The 18,299-nt window shown below is 41.1% G+C and overlaps 1 protein-coding gene across 4 annotated transcripts in view; it reads right to left on the bottom strand.

Annotated features, from left to right (window-relative positions):
- LOC144695683 (protein PRRC2A-like) overlaps positions 1 to 18,299 on the bottom strand; it is a 121,105-nt gene that overhangs the window by 88,779 nt on the left and 14,027 nt on the right. For all 4 annotated transcript variants that reach the window (XM_078566620.1, XM_078566624.1, XM_078566621.1 and 1 more), the window contains exon 2: positions 6,432 to 6,604. In XM_078566620.1, the coding sequence (XP_078422746.1) occupies positions 6,432 to 6,546 (115 nt within the window). In that variant the 5' untranslated portion in view covers positions 6,547 to 6,604. The remainder of the gene's footprint in view (positions 1 to 6,431; positions 6,605 to 18,299) is intronic.

Raw genomic sequence — 18,299 nt, 5'->3', positions numbered from 1 at the left:
TATTGTCACAGGATGGGTAATCCAGAGACCCAGGGTAATGCTCTGGGGACCTGGATTCAAATCCCACCATGGCAGATGCTGAAATTTGAGTTCAATTTAAAAATCTGGAATTAAAAGTCTGATGACCATAAAACCATTGCTGAATGTCGTAAAACCCCACCTGGTTCACCAACGTCCTTTAGGGAAGGAAATCTGCTGTCCTTACCTGGTCTGGTCTAAATGTGACTCCAGGCCCACAGCAATGTGGTTGACTCTTTAGGGATGGAGAATAAATGCTGGCCTAGCCAGCGATGCCCACATCCCATGAATGAGTACCAAAAGACCTCACAAATTTACCTGCCACATACGGAAGGCAGCTTAGACACAAGCAACAGCTACAATCTTTGAGTAAAGAGCAAATAATTGGATAAAGGAAATGTTGCATTGGTGAAAGCCCTCAAAAAGCCTAGAATGGTGGTGAAGGAACTGCTTTGTCCCAAAATACATTTTTGCACCCAAAATTTTCCATAGCCACCTTAAACTGACGTGTACTGAAAGCGTTTGAGGTGCAGAACTACACAAAAGATCAAACTGAGTAATGGTTAAAATATTAGAAGCACACAAATCGTAAAGCCGCCAAACCCCTCGAATTTAAAAAAAAAAATTCCTTCATGGGATGTGAGCCTCACTGGCAAAGCCAGCATTTGTTGCCTATCTCTTAACTGCCCTTGAAACTTATGCAGGCCAAGTAGAAAAAAAAATCAAAGCCAAATCTTGGCAATGATTCTAGGTTTAATCTGGTTGCAGAGTCATGAGCAACACAAGAAACTAATAACCCAGCTGATCTGAGTGTCCATTCACATTAATGCACCCTTCCAGCCTCAATGCACCTGCACATAGATCAGATTAAAAGGAAGATTTCAATTAAGTAGCATATCTATCACAACTTTCATCCTCTAAACTACTTCACTTCAAAAAAATTGATTGCATGTGAAGTGGCAATTGTGTAGGCACACATGTAGAACGGAATGGAGATGAATGCTAATTTCAACAGGCAGGGGGAAATGAACCTTTCAAACCATTGTCTCAGCCATGGCGCAGTTGGTCACATTCTCACCTGAACACAAGGTTCTGGCTTCAAGTTCCACACCAGGACTTCAGCACAAAAATCAAGGTCAAGTACCGAGGGAGCGCTCTATTTTGGACAAGACTTTAGACTGAGGCCAGGTCTGCCCCCTCAGTCGGATGTAAAAGATCCAATGGTACTACTTTGAAGAAAAGCAGGGGAATTATCCCTGGTGTGCTGGCCAATATTTATGCCCCCCACCTACCCCCCCAATCATCATAAAAAACAGATTATTGGGTCATTATCACATTACTGTTTGTAGGAGCTTGCTGTGCACAAGTTTAAGGGGGAGCAGTGGAATGTCTACATTTCAATACAGCTTGTCTGAAGTAGAAGATTCATAAAATGAGGGAGGAGAAAATAGCTTATATACACCAATTTAAAACTAGATCTAGTGCGAACTTTAAAACAGACGTCCGAGTGCATTATGGACCGGGACACAGTCCCAGGCACTTGCTATTTTCTGCCATAAAATTCAAGCACCTCCAACTGGGTAAAATGAATTACTTAAGGGCTACAAATTAACAGCACCATTAACAAATCAGTAACTATGCAGACATGTGCAATATATAAATAGAAAAGGGCTTCCCAATGAAGAGCAGGCATCTATCTCACTGCAAAATAGTTTTAATCAGAAACTGTTCAATTATATGGCAGGTCACAGGAAAATGATTTGGAATGAAATAAATTATCTGGTGGTAATGGCCCAATTTTAAACATTTTCTTTTAAATCACCCACCAAGCCTTGGCCAGACCACCTCTGTCCCAGCAGCTTTCGAGCACCCCACAAGTGGAAGTGCCAAAAGCATCCTGGGCTACCACATCCAGAAAAGAGAGCCCTGATGGAGCGTCAAGTTAATACCAGTTAAGACACCACATCTCCAGCTCTGGGTTGCAGTTCAGGCCACAATTAAGTGGTGAAAGGTGTCTATGCCTGCTGAATACAAGTGACCCAACATGGAATGAGTTTTGGGCAGTTTCAACTTTAATGCGCTATTCATTGTAGAAAATTACAATCCTGAACTGACTTTACTCAAGACAAAAGCCAGTGCGGAAAATACAGAAGCCCATCTTGGTGCAGCAAGTGATGTGGTACATTATTGGAGAAGAGGGCCCTACTCTACACCTGACCGCACTGCCAGCCAATCTGAGACTACTTCATGCCTCAAGTGGAAAAATATCCCACTTTCCAGCAGTTAACTACCTCAACTAGGCACCAAAAGGAATTTTTCTTCAAGAACCAACAGTACCAACTATACGCAGCAAGTGGTTAGGACAGGAATACACTGCCTGAAAAGGTGGGTGGCAGATTAGAGAAACTGATGAGCACCTGAAGGGCAAAGGTTTGTAGGGCTATGGGGAAAGGGCAGTGAGTGGGCAAGCTGAGATGGTCTTGCAGAGAGCCGGCACAGACTCAGACAAAATGGCCACTTCCTGTAATCATTCTCTGATTCCAATTCCAAAACGATTGGTTTTTTTTCCAGGCTCACAATCGCCCCAAATTGACATACACCAACTGTAGATTTCTTTAAAAGTTAATGGTGTTTGGCTCCATCAGTTAGAAATCCTCCATTTTGTAAAGAGCTGATGCTAAAAGCATTGAAAAAAATTAGCAGGGATCTATGTAATCAATCAGAAGCTGGTACAGCGGCTAATTTTGAATAGGCCGAGGCCATTTCCAGCACCAGCCGGGATCAGCACAACACAGGCTGGATACCAAATTAGACATCCATTGATCGGATTTAATCCATGCCATACAAGGCAAAGCAATTACCAACACAACCAGCAAGACTATTCATACTTTAAAAAGGTATTTATATTTTTGCCTATCCCTACAGAAGTAGCAGCTAACCCTCTAAGTCTTCTGCATTGTTGTTCTCCACTGAGAGTTGCCAACTTCCCACTTTAATTGCCGTGCCTTTGCTCCAGATTTACAACTGGTATCTACTGCAGTAAGAAAGCCGACTCAGCAGCCAACCTGCAGCTCAATATGCCATCAACAATGTATGGCTCAACAAATCTCGCCAAACTGTATAAATTGTGTCTTTGTTAGCATTGAATGTAACCAGAAAGGTTGGGGCAGCTGTACCAATGGAGAAACTCTGAACTACAATGCGCTCTACAACATATTAAAGGTGTGCCAGGTCCACATGAGCTTAATTCAATTCTTTTGCATATCGAGTTGTCAACAGCAGTCAGTGCCACAATATCTGGGGGGTGGGGAAGCAGGGAAGGAGAGAGAGGAAGCAAAGAGAAACACTAAAGCAGTGAGGGGGAGCAACAGGGAAATTTGGGCCTTCTGCAAGCGAGACTCCATAAAGACCAGTGTGGCCATTCAGCCCCTTGAGCAGGTTCCTCCATTCAGTTAGGTAATGGCCATCAACCTTGAGATTTAAAATTAATTGAGCTGGCATCTTCTGCTTTTGGTGAGTAAGAGCTCCACAGTGTTATCACCCTCGGTGTGGAGAAGTGTTTCCTAACTTCTCCCCAAATGGCCTGTTGCTTATGTCCGCTTGCACTAGTCTGAGCAAAGAGCTTTTCCTCTATCATCTTCATCAATTCTTTTTCAAAGTCCTAATTTTCAATCAATGACCACCTAACCTTCTACACCCAGAGAATCAATAACTTCTGTCCATTATGTTCTAATCCTCTACTTATAAATGCTAATATTTCAGCAGTAACTTTGATTATCTTTTTGCACCTGACCACTACATTCTAGCAAACATATACATGGACTCCCAAATCTCTGTGAATCTCCATTATTCTAGCTTTCCATCATTTAAAAAATGCTGATCAATCATACTGGGTCAAAATGGATGACCTCTCACTTGCCAGCATTGAAATTCACCTGCCAGTTTTCTTCACTCTATGCTCCTGACTACATTACTTACTATGCCTCCAATCTTTGTGTCATTGGAAAACTTGACTATTTGGTTCACCTTTGTGCAACCCAAGTCATTAATAACTATATTAGATAGTCGAGGCCCTAACACACATCCCTGTGGGATGAGACCTTACTAAATGCTTCCAGGAGGTCCATAAACTCGAATAATAGACTTTCCTCTGCCTTCTACTTAGTTACTACCTCAAAAAAATTTAACTCAGTTCATTATACTGGTACATCATCTACCCTTTACAAATCCATGTTGGCTCTTAACACAGCTCAAATTTCACCAAGTGTTCAGACACTTTGTCCTTAATTTATAGGTTCCTATAACTTCCCCACAACTGATTTTAGACTAACAGGTCTATAATTGCTTGGTTTCCTAGTTCACTTTTTTTAAAAACTGGAGCTACCCACGATAAGTGAAAGGCACCTTGCAGAATGGAGCCAAAGAAAAAATATTCGAAGTAAAATAAACGGGACCCCACAGATACTATTTACAGCATGTGGTCCCATGGTGCATGAAAAGTGAAAAAGATCAGGGTTCACTATTTAAGCAAGAAACTTACAATTATATTGCATCCTTCACATCAGCACAGCCCAAAAGGGCTTCACAGTCAATTAATTTTTGTTGTTGAACTGCAGTCACTGTTGTTATTGTCATGTAGGAAAACAGATTTCAACTGGTTGGGCAGGAAGGCAACATCAAGTTGAGGGGAAAAAAGCAAAATGATGGGGTAATGTTATGAAGCCAGACTATTACTAGAACTACAGTAAGGCTTGTAGACATAATGGCTCTTGCAATGCCAACAATGTACTTACTGCACAATGGGAAACTGAGCTAGGAAGATTGCAGCACCAATCCATGGTCTCTGGTGCAGTGCCACAATTGGCTGCAATGCCCTGGTTTTAGAAAATGAGGAGAAAGGGAAATAAAAAACTGGCAAGGCTCCTGCTTCTGATGCCGATTCAATACTTTGTTGGAAAATGAGCCTTTTGTGTGTTGATGTCAGGTGAGGACAGGGCTCTGCTCAGCCACATGCTCTACTGAGCATGGTTACTAGGGCAAGGTGGGGCAGGGCATCAACAAAGTAGAAGCATACTCCAGCATGAATCAATGCCATGACATATCAAGGAAGTTAATTTACTTTGGGGGAAAAAGGCCAATAATAACAACAGGGATTGATAGCAGCAGCAGAGACTGAAAACTTGGATACATTCAATAGCAATGCTGTGGTGTGCACTTCACCCTGTGACACACCATTCAGCAGATGATTTTTTTCTTTTAAAAAGCCATTTGCAATATGCAGTCTGGTTAATTTTCTTCAGTCTCCACCCAGCTTATTTAGTGCATTATTAGCATACGAAAGAAAAACCAATATATTTCGAAGATGTGCCAATACACACTTTTCTGCTGTGGCTTATTCTCACCAGAATTTTAACTTTGCATGACACAGTTCAAAAGCGTTCTCTCAGGCACAGCCCATATTTGAAAGTGTAACTAAATTATAGATTTTGCACCATGTTTCTAACAATTTAAGAGTATGCACTGAAAAGTTCAACACCCACATTTACACCGAGCTAAAATGCTACTGACAACTGTCCTCCATTTTTCACTAGTGGCACCATTCCAATTATCCTCAGTCTCAGCATATGATTAGTATCAGCTCACAACAAGGTACCAACTGGTCTCAAACACAGAATTTGCCTGCAAAGAATGAGAGGATCTGGGTAGCAATGAGGAATCATGCAATGATAGACATTGACGTGGATCCACAGATGAGGAAGACATCATATGGCATACAGAACAAAAAAGGTGCCAGGCTTAATTTTCTATTATGGATCAAATTAGCTGATGTTATTAGGTGCCTTCAGCTGTCTGGGCCCCAAGCTTTGGAATCTTGTCCTAAACCTCTCCTTTTCCCTCCTCTTTTAAGGTGCTCCTTAAAACCTACCTCTTAGACCAAGCTTTTGGTCATACGTACTAATATCTCCTTACCTGGCTCAATGTCAAAATTTGTTAGGCAACAGTCCTGTGAAACCCTTTGGGAATTTTATTATGTTAAAGCAGCTATATAAAATGTGATATTTAGTTGTCGTTAGGTTAACATCTCCGTCACGACTGGCTGAGAGCTGGGGAGGATAAAAAAGTCAGTCATGCCAAGTGATCTCTCTGCTGACAGTGAGTGTGTAGGCATTGGATGGGGTCAGGATTTGGTTCTGCTGCAAGACACTCTATGAACAGCATCTTCAGGGGTTTAAAAACACTTTCTCCATAGAGTACGACACCAATATTTGAAATAAATCTACTAACAACACTATATTAACCAGATGGATGGTTTGATCTCACTGTGCCAGAAGTAAATATGAACACAAAGGTGGGCAAGAACAAGACCATACAGGTTTCATTAGAATTGCACAGTAATCTCCGTCTTGTGTTACCTGTGGGTTTCTGGGTTTCTAAGGACTTTCCTTTGTAAGTATCAAACAGGTTGAGCGACGAGTACTTGGTTTTTCCATCCTTTCCCTTTGCAGTTTGCCCCAAACGATCTGACATCTCGCTGGAAGGTCATTGAGTACGGTGGTTCCTTTAGGCACCCCTTGAAACGTGCCTCCTTCTAAAGGAGAAAAAATGAGTTATATTCAGATCTGCTGCCAAGACATTGGCTGTAAACATTCACTCGTCAATAGTATTCAGTTAGGCAAAGCAACAGGTCAGTGCTTAAAGAGAGTGTGGTAAGGAGTTGTACATATTGGGAGGATACTAGGTTAAGTTCCAAGGCTGTGTCGAGTTACCTGATTTCAGCCAGCTGGGTAGTAAAGGATAAATACTAAGATTACAGCTGCTTGAGTTATAGGAAAGGAAAAAAGAAAACAAACCAGCCAGGACCGCTGATCACTGTCCAATGATTCCTGCCAGCAAACATGGATTAGATAGAGGCTGGCCACCAAACTACCACCATCCTTGCTCTTGGTTATACAGTCTAATGACACTTGAGCCTCATGCATGAGCAACCATTTGGTAACCTTTGGCAAAGACTAACACTGGGGAAGGAAAGAGGAAGGAAAGAGGACAGACACTACACGAAGATAACAGAATGGTTACAGCACACAAGAGGCAGGCGTGCCATTCAGCCCATCGTGAACAACCGAGAGAGCTTGGTTACCAATGGTTAAAGCCATATTAGTTTCATCATGCCAATTTACAAGTCCCATGTTTAATAATAAAAATGACACTTCAATCTCCAATTGTCACATTAACCAGCGATGACAACATGGAAATTAGAAGAGGGGGTCAGTCAGCCCACCCATTCAGTTATTCTCCAGGATAAGATGTGTTCTCATATTTTATAGCACTACACATTTAAATTCTCCCAAATACTGAAATTTCATTTTACAGGAAAATTCAGTACAATTCTTGATGCTTTACTCTGCAATACATTACTCTGTAATGCAATACGAGAAAACCAAATGTTTCTACACAAAGTCCACATTTAATAAAGGTTTTCTCATCAAGTCAAGGTGCACTGAGTGCCTGAGTGTTACAACTCCCATGCCACATGAATTTATTAAATACTATTTACAACATAAACAGGTCAGTTGACAGGTTTCACAATAGGTATCCTGGGAATGAAATTTACTTAAATCCTTGCAAGCCTCAGAGTGCCCTCACACCCAGCCTTCTCAGCAGACACACCCCTTCACGTTGCTTCTGTGACTGCCAAGGGCAAGATCACGGCTTCAAAGATCTTCTGCAACTCTAGTTGACGACTGAGTTCCTACCTCTTTATAGAAGAGACTAAGTCTAACGTCAATTTCTTTTCCTCTTCAGTACATCTGAAGGCACAACACCTTACTGGAAACTGATAATATACATTGTCACCTTAATTAGAATATATCATTCTTTTCAGATGATCATGAGTTTGGGGGAAAAATAAAATCCTTGCTGACAGAAGGTATGAGAATTGACCACTTGACTTGTCGGAAATAATGGACAATTTGGGAAGTATGTGTTCATAGACCCTGAACCCCGAACTGACATTAATGTTCACATACAATCCAAAACACACTTAGCTATGGACCATTTTGTCACTTAAATGACTTACTTTGGGTGTATGTTCTGTGATTCAGCAGGGGTGTCTGGATCCTGATTAAGAAATCTCAGCCTGTTTTTTTTTAAAAAAAACTTCCTAACCTAGCCACAAAATCCAACAGTAGCATCCCTACCATTTGTCCAGATGAGATCAGTCATGACACAGATTGAACCTTCATAATTTGTTTTGCAGATGCTCCTTGCTGGGTCAGTGTAGAAGTGGCACAAATTGTCACTTGCAGAAAACACTGTTCCAATATCTGCCCAAAGCCACCAGAGGGTCAAACAGCTCGTTATAAAAAGGGCTGCCAAACAGTTGTCATGATTTTATACCTTAGACATTTCTCTAGGGCAAACATTTTTGTCTTCCAGTGTCCCAACGTTCCAGTGAAGCCCAACGCAAACTGGAGGAACAGCACCTCATCTTCTAATTAGGTACTTTATAGCCTTCCAGCCTTAACATTGAGTTCAACTACTTCAAACTATGAACTCTCTCCTCTATCTTCATCCTTTTTCAATCCCTTTTAAAATGTTATTTAATTTTTATCCACTTAATTTTCATTCATTGTTTTATCCCCTTATCACTTTTTCCATCCTTTTTCCCCCAACTTCTCCTCCCTCCCCCCTCACCCTCAAAGGGGCCATCTGTTACTTGTTCCATGCTGTTCTTTCACAGAGCTTATCCTTGTTCTATTAACACATTCTGCTTTCTTACCTTTATGTCACTATCAGCACTTCCTTTAGCTCTTACCACTACCATCGACACTCCCTTTTTTTCTTTAGTTCATGACATCTTTATCAATCTCTCCTTTGCCCCCACCTATCACTGTCCTTCTATCCAGCTTCACCTGCCCCACCCCCTTAAACAGTATAAATTTCATCACATTTCTACTTCTCTTTAGCTCTGAGGAAGAGTCACACAGACTCGAAACGTTAACTCTTGTTTCTCTCTCACAGATGCTGTCAGACCAGCTGAGTTTTTCCAGCACTTTCTGTTTTTATTTCAGATTTCCAATATCTGCAGTATTTTGCATTTACATTTTTGTCTTTATTTGCCTCTTGATAGATACATATATCCTGGTAAACAAAAGGACAATTTTTGCTAACTAATTCAAATTAGAATGAGCCTTATCTGGGAGGAATAAAAACCAACAGCACTCTGGCTTCTAAGTGTTGAGAATTACATCCTCATTCCAGGAGCCTTTTAATAATCTAAAATGACATTTCAAAACAGCACAGTGGAAATCCGGCACCGTCAAAGATGCTATCTTTCAGCTGAAATGCTTAGACAAAACTATTTCAGTGTTTCCAATGGATGCTTGAGATATTGTGGTACAAATTCAAGGAACAGCAGGCCATTCTTTTGTTCTGGCCAACATTCTCCTTCCATCATGAGTAAGTGCCCATTTATATAGTCAGATCCTATGGGCACAATTGCTTAAATAAACATTAATGCATTTTCAAAGCACCATGTAAACAATGACTTATTTGTAAACATGAGAGAAATGATAATGAATACAAGTCTGTATTTGCAGGAATAATTGTGTGTGGGGGGTGGGGGGAGGAGGAGAGAGCGCTTTAATTAAAATTTAAAAAAAATATGTATTTGCACTCAGCCCTCTGATGACATACAAGTTTCAAGGTGCCAAGTTGTAAGAATCTAAAATACCAGTCATACCTCAAATCGTAGTTGAATCCCATCAGCACAAAAATAATTACACATCCTCTTCAAATACTGAAACTATTTTTAAAAAATCTCAAACTCTTTAGGACATGAACTATGTTCATAATCAGATGAGCACTTGTACAAAAGTAAAGTAAAATGACTGCTAACTTGACTGCAGGCAGATGCTTATAATCACCATATCATACACAAGCAGTTTGATAAATTGGTGTGTTGGTTGACGACCATTTCAAGAAACTGCTTTGCAATAATGCCCAGTAGCCCTCATGCTATGGAAAACACCTGTACGGTCATGTGTAACTTGACTCTGTTGAAACGTAGAAAGACAACAGCACAGTTTAGTTACTGTACCCTCCCCAATGGCTACACAGACCTGCATCTTAGAACTGGATCTTTGAAGATGCTTTTACACTACCAGTTTCTGGTTTGTGGCACACTCTCCCCTCGGCTTCAGGAGCTGGTTTCTGCAGGAATGCCAGGTTGTGCTGTGTAAAACAGAGTCAGAATCAATGTGCTTGCACTGCTAGAACCACCATCGCAACAGCAAATTTGTACGCTGATGGTATCCCAAACCCTGGCTCACTTACACTACAAAAGGCCAACTAACAGGGGGAAAAACTGTATCTCTGCTAACTGCTGCATTTCCCAAGTGTAGTAAAATCTTTAGGTGGATCACACGTTCCTGAGATATTGACAATATGAACAAGGCAACATCTATTGAGAGCTTTCAGGGTGGGACCACACAGACTAGACTGAGTAGGGGTAGCAAGTTCCTTTTCATGAAAGGCACCAGTGAGCTTGCTAGGTTTTAAATGAGTTTTTCTTGTGTCAAATACCAAACTTATTGAACTCAATATTACGTGATTGGAACTGAGCACTGGTAGTGATTGATCTAGTCTTTGCACCTTTCAAACTAGGTGCTCTCTTATGCTATGGGCACCTAGAGCTGAAAAGAAGTCCCTCATTGTACCAGCATCCATGCTAGGCATTCTGAAATTCTTAATGAAACGGGCAATTTAGTATCAAAATATGGGCAGTTCCATGTGCTGGAGGCATGTCCAAAAAGGTGGACTGAGATTTGAATAAACTCATTTTCACTCTTCTCTAATCACTGAGCTGGATCAGAGTATAAATGTTAAAAGGACCACATTGCAAAGCTGTTGGTACCGTGTCCAAACTGGACTCTCCTCCGTCATCCCACCCAAAAGAGAAATCACTCTTCTCCCCCTCCAACCCAGGGCAACCCTATTACTTATCAGAATGTGGTAAGGAGGAACTTCACTTTGGAAATTGCAGTCTCAAAATGTACCTGCAGCAGCTACACAGATACCCAAGCATCATGCTAGAGCTCATTATCTTTAATACACGGGATCATCTTTGACAACTGATGCACTGTTAAAAACTGAACTGGTTGGCAAACTTGTGGTTAATCCCATACAAAGGTGCTGCTCTGAAACTCTCCCAAGTTCCCAATGGGGCTATCATATTCCAAGCAGCTGTACTGTATTCCATTAGAAAGTGAATCAGCCCAATTCTGGATCACTTTTAACAATGATAATTCAAAGTTTCTGAAATAACAGATTCATAATTAAAGTTAATTCCTATGGCACTTTCAGTTTAAAAAAGGCCCCAATTTTCAAGATCACAAGACAATTACGGATGAGGAATGCTGTTTGCTGCATTTACACTTACTGTACCACATTAATTTTTTAAAAATGTGCAGTGAGAAGGCTGTTAAGAGTTTGTCATTTTTCTGTGCTGTTGCTGACGCCACTTCAGTTTAATTGGAGGAAGAGCCACCAGCACGATGGGTATCTTTAACTTCTGTTCCCAAACAGTTCCGAAGAGTAGTCATTTTGGACTCAAAGTATCTCCATAGATGCTGTCAGACCTGTTGCGTTTTTCTAGCATTTTGTTTTCATTTCTGATTTCCAGCATCCGCAGTACTTTCTTCCAATTTTATTTGGCAATTCCTTTAAACAAACATTAGTATGTTTGACAGGGTAGATGATGAGGCCAACTTTCCTGGCTGGAGAGTTTGGAATGAAGTGTCAGAGACTTTGGTCCTTCAGGACTGAAATAAGGAGAAATTTCTTCATTCAGAGGATTGAGAATCTTGGAATTCTCTCCCCTACAGAGCTATCGGTGCTCAGCTAACAAGTATATTCAAAACCGAGATCAACATATTTTTGGACACAAATAGAATCAAGGGATATGGTAAGAAAGTGCACATGAGCTAAATCAGCCACGATTTTATTGAATGGTGCCCAAAGGCTTGAGGGTGCATACTGCCTGCACCTGATGCTCTTAAACCAGTAAGTATTTAAATCAGCACCACAGACCCAGCAAGAAAATTCTGGCCTCGGAGATGCCACTTATCAAGTTGCATTAGTGGCTCGTTCCTCCACCACACAATGCTCTCCTCCCCTCAACTGCAGCACAAGCTTGTGTTGCTTCAGTCAAGTGACAACCTTGTGTAAGCAAAGGTGGTCAATGTTACAAAGCTACACAATTGTGGAACATGCACGCATCTCGGTGACGAGTCCTACAGTGCTCCCATTGCTGCCCTTGGGGTCAACATAGTCCCAGGTCCTCAGGAGCAATGTGGCCAGGGCTAAGCAGCAGTTGAATTGGGATTGCTTTTGACACTAGATTTTGCCAGTGCCTTAGTGAGTTAGTGCCAGGCAGTTTGATGAGTACAGTAAGGATAGAAGGATTGCAAGTTGTAACTGGCGAGTTAGGCAGCTCTTTTCCTTGGTGTCAGGTATTATTATAACAAACAGAAAAGATGAAAACTTAAATAACACCAAGGATACCTATATAAATTTGGAGGCTGTAAATAGAAGCCATCTATTGGAGACAGCAAAGTAGAATGTCACAGCATTATGCAGACAATGTCAAGGAATCACTGAATTCAAAGTTCCCTTTATTGACAGGAACCTTACCATTGTGGAAAGATCTGTCAAAATGTCCTACCAGGCTTGTATCGAGGAATGTAACCTACAGATGACATCATTTCTGTCTGATATAATATGTATGGTGAAGTGTTATTTTTGAATAATTAATTTTAAAGTCCCGGTAATCTTCCAATGATTACATTAAATATTTCCACACACACACACAAATGAAAAACATCACCCCAATAACAGAGATCGTGGTTAAAAACAACACTGTGGATATATATTTGGTTTCCTCTCCACCTAATTCTGAGTGACTCATGCTGGTACATGGTTCTGACCCAACTTCGTGCACTTTGCCCATGTGCTTATTTATGTGCATCCTTAAAGGGCTGCAGATGCTCAATCATTGAGCACATTTAAGATGGAAATAGATTTTTGGATACTAAAGGGAATTGAGGGATATGGAGATAGGCCAGGAAAGTGGTGGAATTCAGATCAAATATTAGCCACAATCTTACTGGATCCATACAGAATATAGACATATGGCCTATGTCTGCTTCTATTACTTGTTATAGCTCAGTACCATCTCTGTGTCCTTCTTAAACAAGCCATCAGGCGTTCCAATTTATGGATATATTAAGGAAGTGTAGTTCTGAGCTCTTGTAATGGAAATTTCATCTTTGGGGCTATGATAAACAATTCAAGCTTCACCAAACAAGTGCCATCTGTTACTTCTATTAAGATTAGGCATTAAAATAATCAAAAAGCTGTACTGAGGAAGCCTCTGCTGCAGCACACGTTTTCCTAGTGACTGATAAGGCAAGTGGTTAATGGGTTGAGAGTAAATTGGCCCAACAAGGGAATCAGTTCACAAAATACACAGTGATGATCATGTCAGTTTAAACAGAGGGTGCGTGTTAAATTGTGCCAAGATATGTTGAGATCTTCCAGGCTGTTTAGAAGGATCCCAACATAAATTCTCTATATTTCTACATTTTTTAGTTCTGATGAAGGGTCATACGGACTCGAAACGGCAACTGTATCCCTCTCCGCAGATGCTGTCAGACCTGCTGAGTTTTTCTAGGTATTTTTGTTCTAGATTTCCAGCATCCACAATATTTTGCTTTTATTTTATAAATTATATCACATCAGAGTAGTCCCAAGATCAAAAGTCAGGAGTTTTTGAACTCTGCAACTGCAGCAAGTATCTCCACAGCACTCATTTTCCAGAGAACACACTAGCTGGTAATGGAAATTTAAAACAGGAGTTTTAAGTGTATTAACATCAGGCAGAAAAACAAATGAGATGGTGTTCATCAATGATGCTCAGAGAGCTCAGCCTGGCTCAAAGATTGTTCTAGAGGCTACCCAGTGCTCAAGAATCTATACCCTGAGGAGAGAAAAATCAAATACAATCAAATTCTGCAGCCCACATCCATTTAGGCAATTATACAGGGATTGCATATGCCTCAGCGTAACTATCATTGCACATCAATGGGATGGAAAATCTGAACCAACATCAGTCAGAATATTCATTGCCAACACCAGACAAAAAGCAGCTACCACAAATCAAGGCTCACAACGGCTATAAAATCTCACAAACATTTATAAGCTTTCTAAAAACAGGATGAATCTCTCAGTATTGCTGAGTGGTAACCATCTGGTCACCAGGATTTCAAGATAGCCCAGCAACGGACACGTAAAACTTTATTCACTTGAACAGTGAAATCAGGTAGCACAATTGTAGATTTTGCCTTTCCAAACTCGGGTTAAGGCTGGAGAAACTGGTGAAAGATGGGTGATTATAGGTCTCTCACTGATTATAATAAAGCAGTGGGAGTAATTTAAAATGCTAACACTCAAACTCAGTGTTGAAGCATTTTGGGTTCAGTGCACCATAGACAAGGTTGCACTGATACCAGTATGTTAAATTGGTCTAGAGATAATACACCCCCAGATACCAATTATATAGAGTCCTATTAAGTATCTCATGTTACAACAAACATAAAATCATCAAAATATGTTGGCTATAATAGCAACGGCTATAGAAGAGGTGAATGCAAAACTAAACTGAATGAAAAGGCTCAAGAGCAGACACTAAAAAACAGCATGGATGTTGGAGAATGTGCTACAAACACTTGGGTTTTGGATAACGGTACAAACAGTTCAAGCTTTACTCTGGTGGATTATGCAATTATCCGAATCTTAAAGTACTCCAATCCATCATTAATGATCCACTTACAGATGAATCGTGCAGCAACTTCACACTCTCTGGCAGAGAAAGGCTGTGCACAGTAAACTCAAACATCTAGGGGAGTGATTTCAAAACATTTATCATGGCAGGTTAAAACAAAACTAGCATCTACAAAAGAACTGCAAAGTGAACGCAGCTGAGGCTATCCAAGATTGATAAGTAGAAACAGTGATGTGCGCTTGTTAATGGTACAACAGTGTCATGGTAGCAGAGCTTCATAAGGATTATTAAAGGACAGAACCAAGGTAATGCCAAGTTTGAAATAAAAGAGGAACAATGCTGGAAATACTCAGCGGGACAGGCAGCATCGGTGGAGAAAGAAACAGTTAACATTTCAGATCTGTGACCTTTAACAGAACTGCGAAAAATTAGAGATTTAATAGAAGGGGTGGGTGGGACAAAGACAAAAGGTCAGTCTGTGATAGGGTGGAAGACAGCAGTGATTGAATGACAGAAAAGTTAGTCTTACAGGGCCTAAAGGAATGGCGATAGGGCAAGAAAAGAAACAAAGATGAATCTACTATGCCACTGACAGGTAGGCTACTGCCCGAAAGTCAAAATAAGTGAAAAACCAAAACATGCAAAGTAAAACGATCCACAATATTTATCTTGTACTCTAACATTCAGAATTATAAGTGGTAAACATGCACTGCATATTAATGGAAGATGCAACCAAGACAGATCCCAGGGATTGCTCAGCAGGCCACCCAGACATCAGTGACCCTTTGAGTCACAACATCGCATTAAAACTCTCTCCCTCATGAGGGATTTCAACTCTTCACCTTCAAAGATCTGGTCTCCAAATTCCCTCAAAGCCATTACAACTCAGACTGCCTCAACAACTGCCCACCTCTTGTCCGGAGACTGCATTTGACGGGATTCACAGAGCTGCATTCCCTTTAATTACTGGCACTTTCAATTCTTGGGCAAACCACTAGCTTTAAGAAGTTGGCACTGCCCTCGGGTTCCTTCAAACTCGAGTCTCCTGGTTGCATTGAGCTATAAATGGTTCCCTGGGCTGCTGAGCCCCAACTGCCTCCAACAAAGCCAGTGACCTTCCACCGTTTTCTAAGCTTCCCAGAACATCTGAACTGCAAACCATACCAGGTCCACACTGGAACTAACTCCTCTCCCTCCAAACGCAGAGATAAATTGAAACCAGAGAACCTTAAGGTCCACCAAACTCATGACAACGCAGCCTTTCAGGGTTCACTGGGAGATTTTAAATTAGTTTAGCTCTAACTCCCAAAACATCTTTCTGGACTGCACTTCTCTGCAAGCAGTGTCGACATCACATACGAACTAGGAGGAGTAGGCCATTCAGCCCCTCAAGCCTACTTTGCCATTCAATAAGATAATGGCTGATCTGACTGAGGCCTCAACATCACTACCCTTTGATTCCCTTGTTAGTCAAGAATCTACCTACTTCTGCCTTCATGATCCTCCTAGATAAAAAAACATTTTCTCATTTTAAAAATAAGGGGTCTCCCATTTAAGGCCATGTCCCCAAGTTCTGGTCTCTCCTACAGGAGGAAAATATCCTTTCAGCATCATATCTCCAGTTCTTCAGCTAAGTAAGCCAACCTGCTGTTTAATGGCTCCATCTCTTCTATTCTGATTCTACTAAACAAGCATGGTAACCTTCTGAACTGCCATTTTCTTGAAGGTGGTCTAGCAATCTCTAAAGCCCAGCATTTTAGTTACCTTACCATAACAATCTTCCCAGAACTAATCATTACCTCTAAAAATATTAACATGAACCATGAACTAGATATTCATCTGAAAACAGAAGGAAAGAAATTGCAATACAGCTACACCGAGCTGTTTTTGTGACTAGTGACCCATTGGGAACCCTTTGGGCCAAGTGTGATCTGAAGCTCAATTTCAGCAGTAATATTTGAAAAAGAAACTGACTAGGCTGACACATGTCATTTGCTAATTTTTAAAAAATAAAATGGAGCCTATCACAGGTGCTGCAGGTTCTGCTCCTATCTAAATAAATAGTGTAATAATGGAATAAACAAGATCATCAAAAAGGGGATAAAGGTGCCACAAAAAAGCAAGTTACAGTAATATCCAGTCAACAACATTATCCAAAGTCTAAAGTCTAGCCCAGCAAGAGGAGTAATAAGAGTTTTTGCTTTACAACTTGGACAGAAGTGCACTGCCCAGTGGAGAGCAAAGCCATACTAACACCAGGTCCCACATTCAAGCCCCCAGTCTATGATGTGTCAGGAGTTGAACCAGGGCTATAATTAGCATTAGAATCACAGGGGAAGCAGCGATTTAGAAGATGAAAAAAATCAGCCAGATTTCTCCACTTCTATTTGCTACCTCCTGCTGTAGACTCTGGACATGGGCATTAGGAAAGGGCACAAAAAAAAGTCAGGCTTGGCTGTCACGATCACTTTGCAACTAGCTGGCCAATATTAACTTCCGAGGGGTGTGCATGATGAATGGCCACTCGGTTAAGATATCATAGGTGGTGGTTGGCTTCCACGGGGTCCGTATCTGAGCTGAAACAAAACCGTGAACTTGTTTCCTGTACCGAGTTAGCTGATCAGGTTAGGGCAGGACACGGGTGCCTCTGAACTGGAAAACAAGAAAAAAAATCAGCCAGAAGTCCCAATCAATCCTGATCTGGATCAACAAATCCGACCTGAAAGCTTGTTCGTGTGTGAACAGTCGACGAGGGCAGGGTCAGAACGAGCTGTGATGTATTCCAGTGGGTGAACAACCTGCCAAGTCTCACCACATGAACAAAGACTTTGAGCATCCAGCAGCCAAATAATTGCACTTGTGCATGAGCGAGCACTTTGGGGGTTTGGCAGTAGAAAACAAAGGAAAAGTAATAACTGTTGACCCCGGAAGCATTTTACTTTGCTAGCATCATCTTTTGCACAGCATTTCTAGGTTTTCCACTTCTTCCATTTTCTCATGTTTCCTTTAGCCTCAGCATGCTTCAACTATTCACATTTCTTTCCAGTATTTGACCAAGCTCATCTGCTACATCGTTCCACTGACACTCCCTTGTACTAATCATTTTCTCCATTCCTCTTCTCTTTATCCTATTTTCCTGTTCAACACAAGTTCTGAAGTACAAGTCCCAATTGTGAACGCTGTTCACTACAAATGCTGAATAAGCAGGGTCTCCTTCACAATCTCCTCCAACCCCACAAATCTCCAAGATGTCTACAATCCTCTAATTCCAGCCTCCTGTGGACTGCCGCCATTGGTGGCTGTACCTACAGTTGTCTAGGTCCCCAAGCTCTGGAATTCCCTTTACATCTTTCCACCTTTTCTCCTTCAAGGCACTTCTTCAAATCTACCTCTTTGACCAAGTTTTTGGTCATCTGACCCAATACCTTCTCATGTGGCT

This window comes from Cetorhinus maximus, chromosome 21 (genome assembly GCF_964194155.1).
Source record: "Cetorhinus maximus chromosome 21, sCetMax3.hap1.1, whole genome shotgun sequence".
Taxonomy (NCBI): Eukaryota; Metazoa; Chordata; class Chondrichthyes; order Lamniformes; family Cetorhinidae; genus Cetorhinus; species Cetorhinus maximus.
The sequence above is the reverse complement of the archived record's forward strand: the minus strand, read 5'-3'. Positions and strand labels throughout refer to the sequence as shown.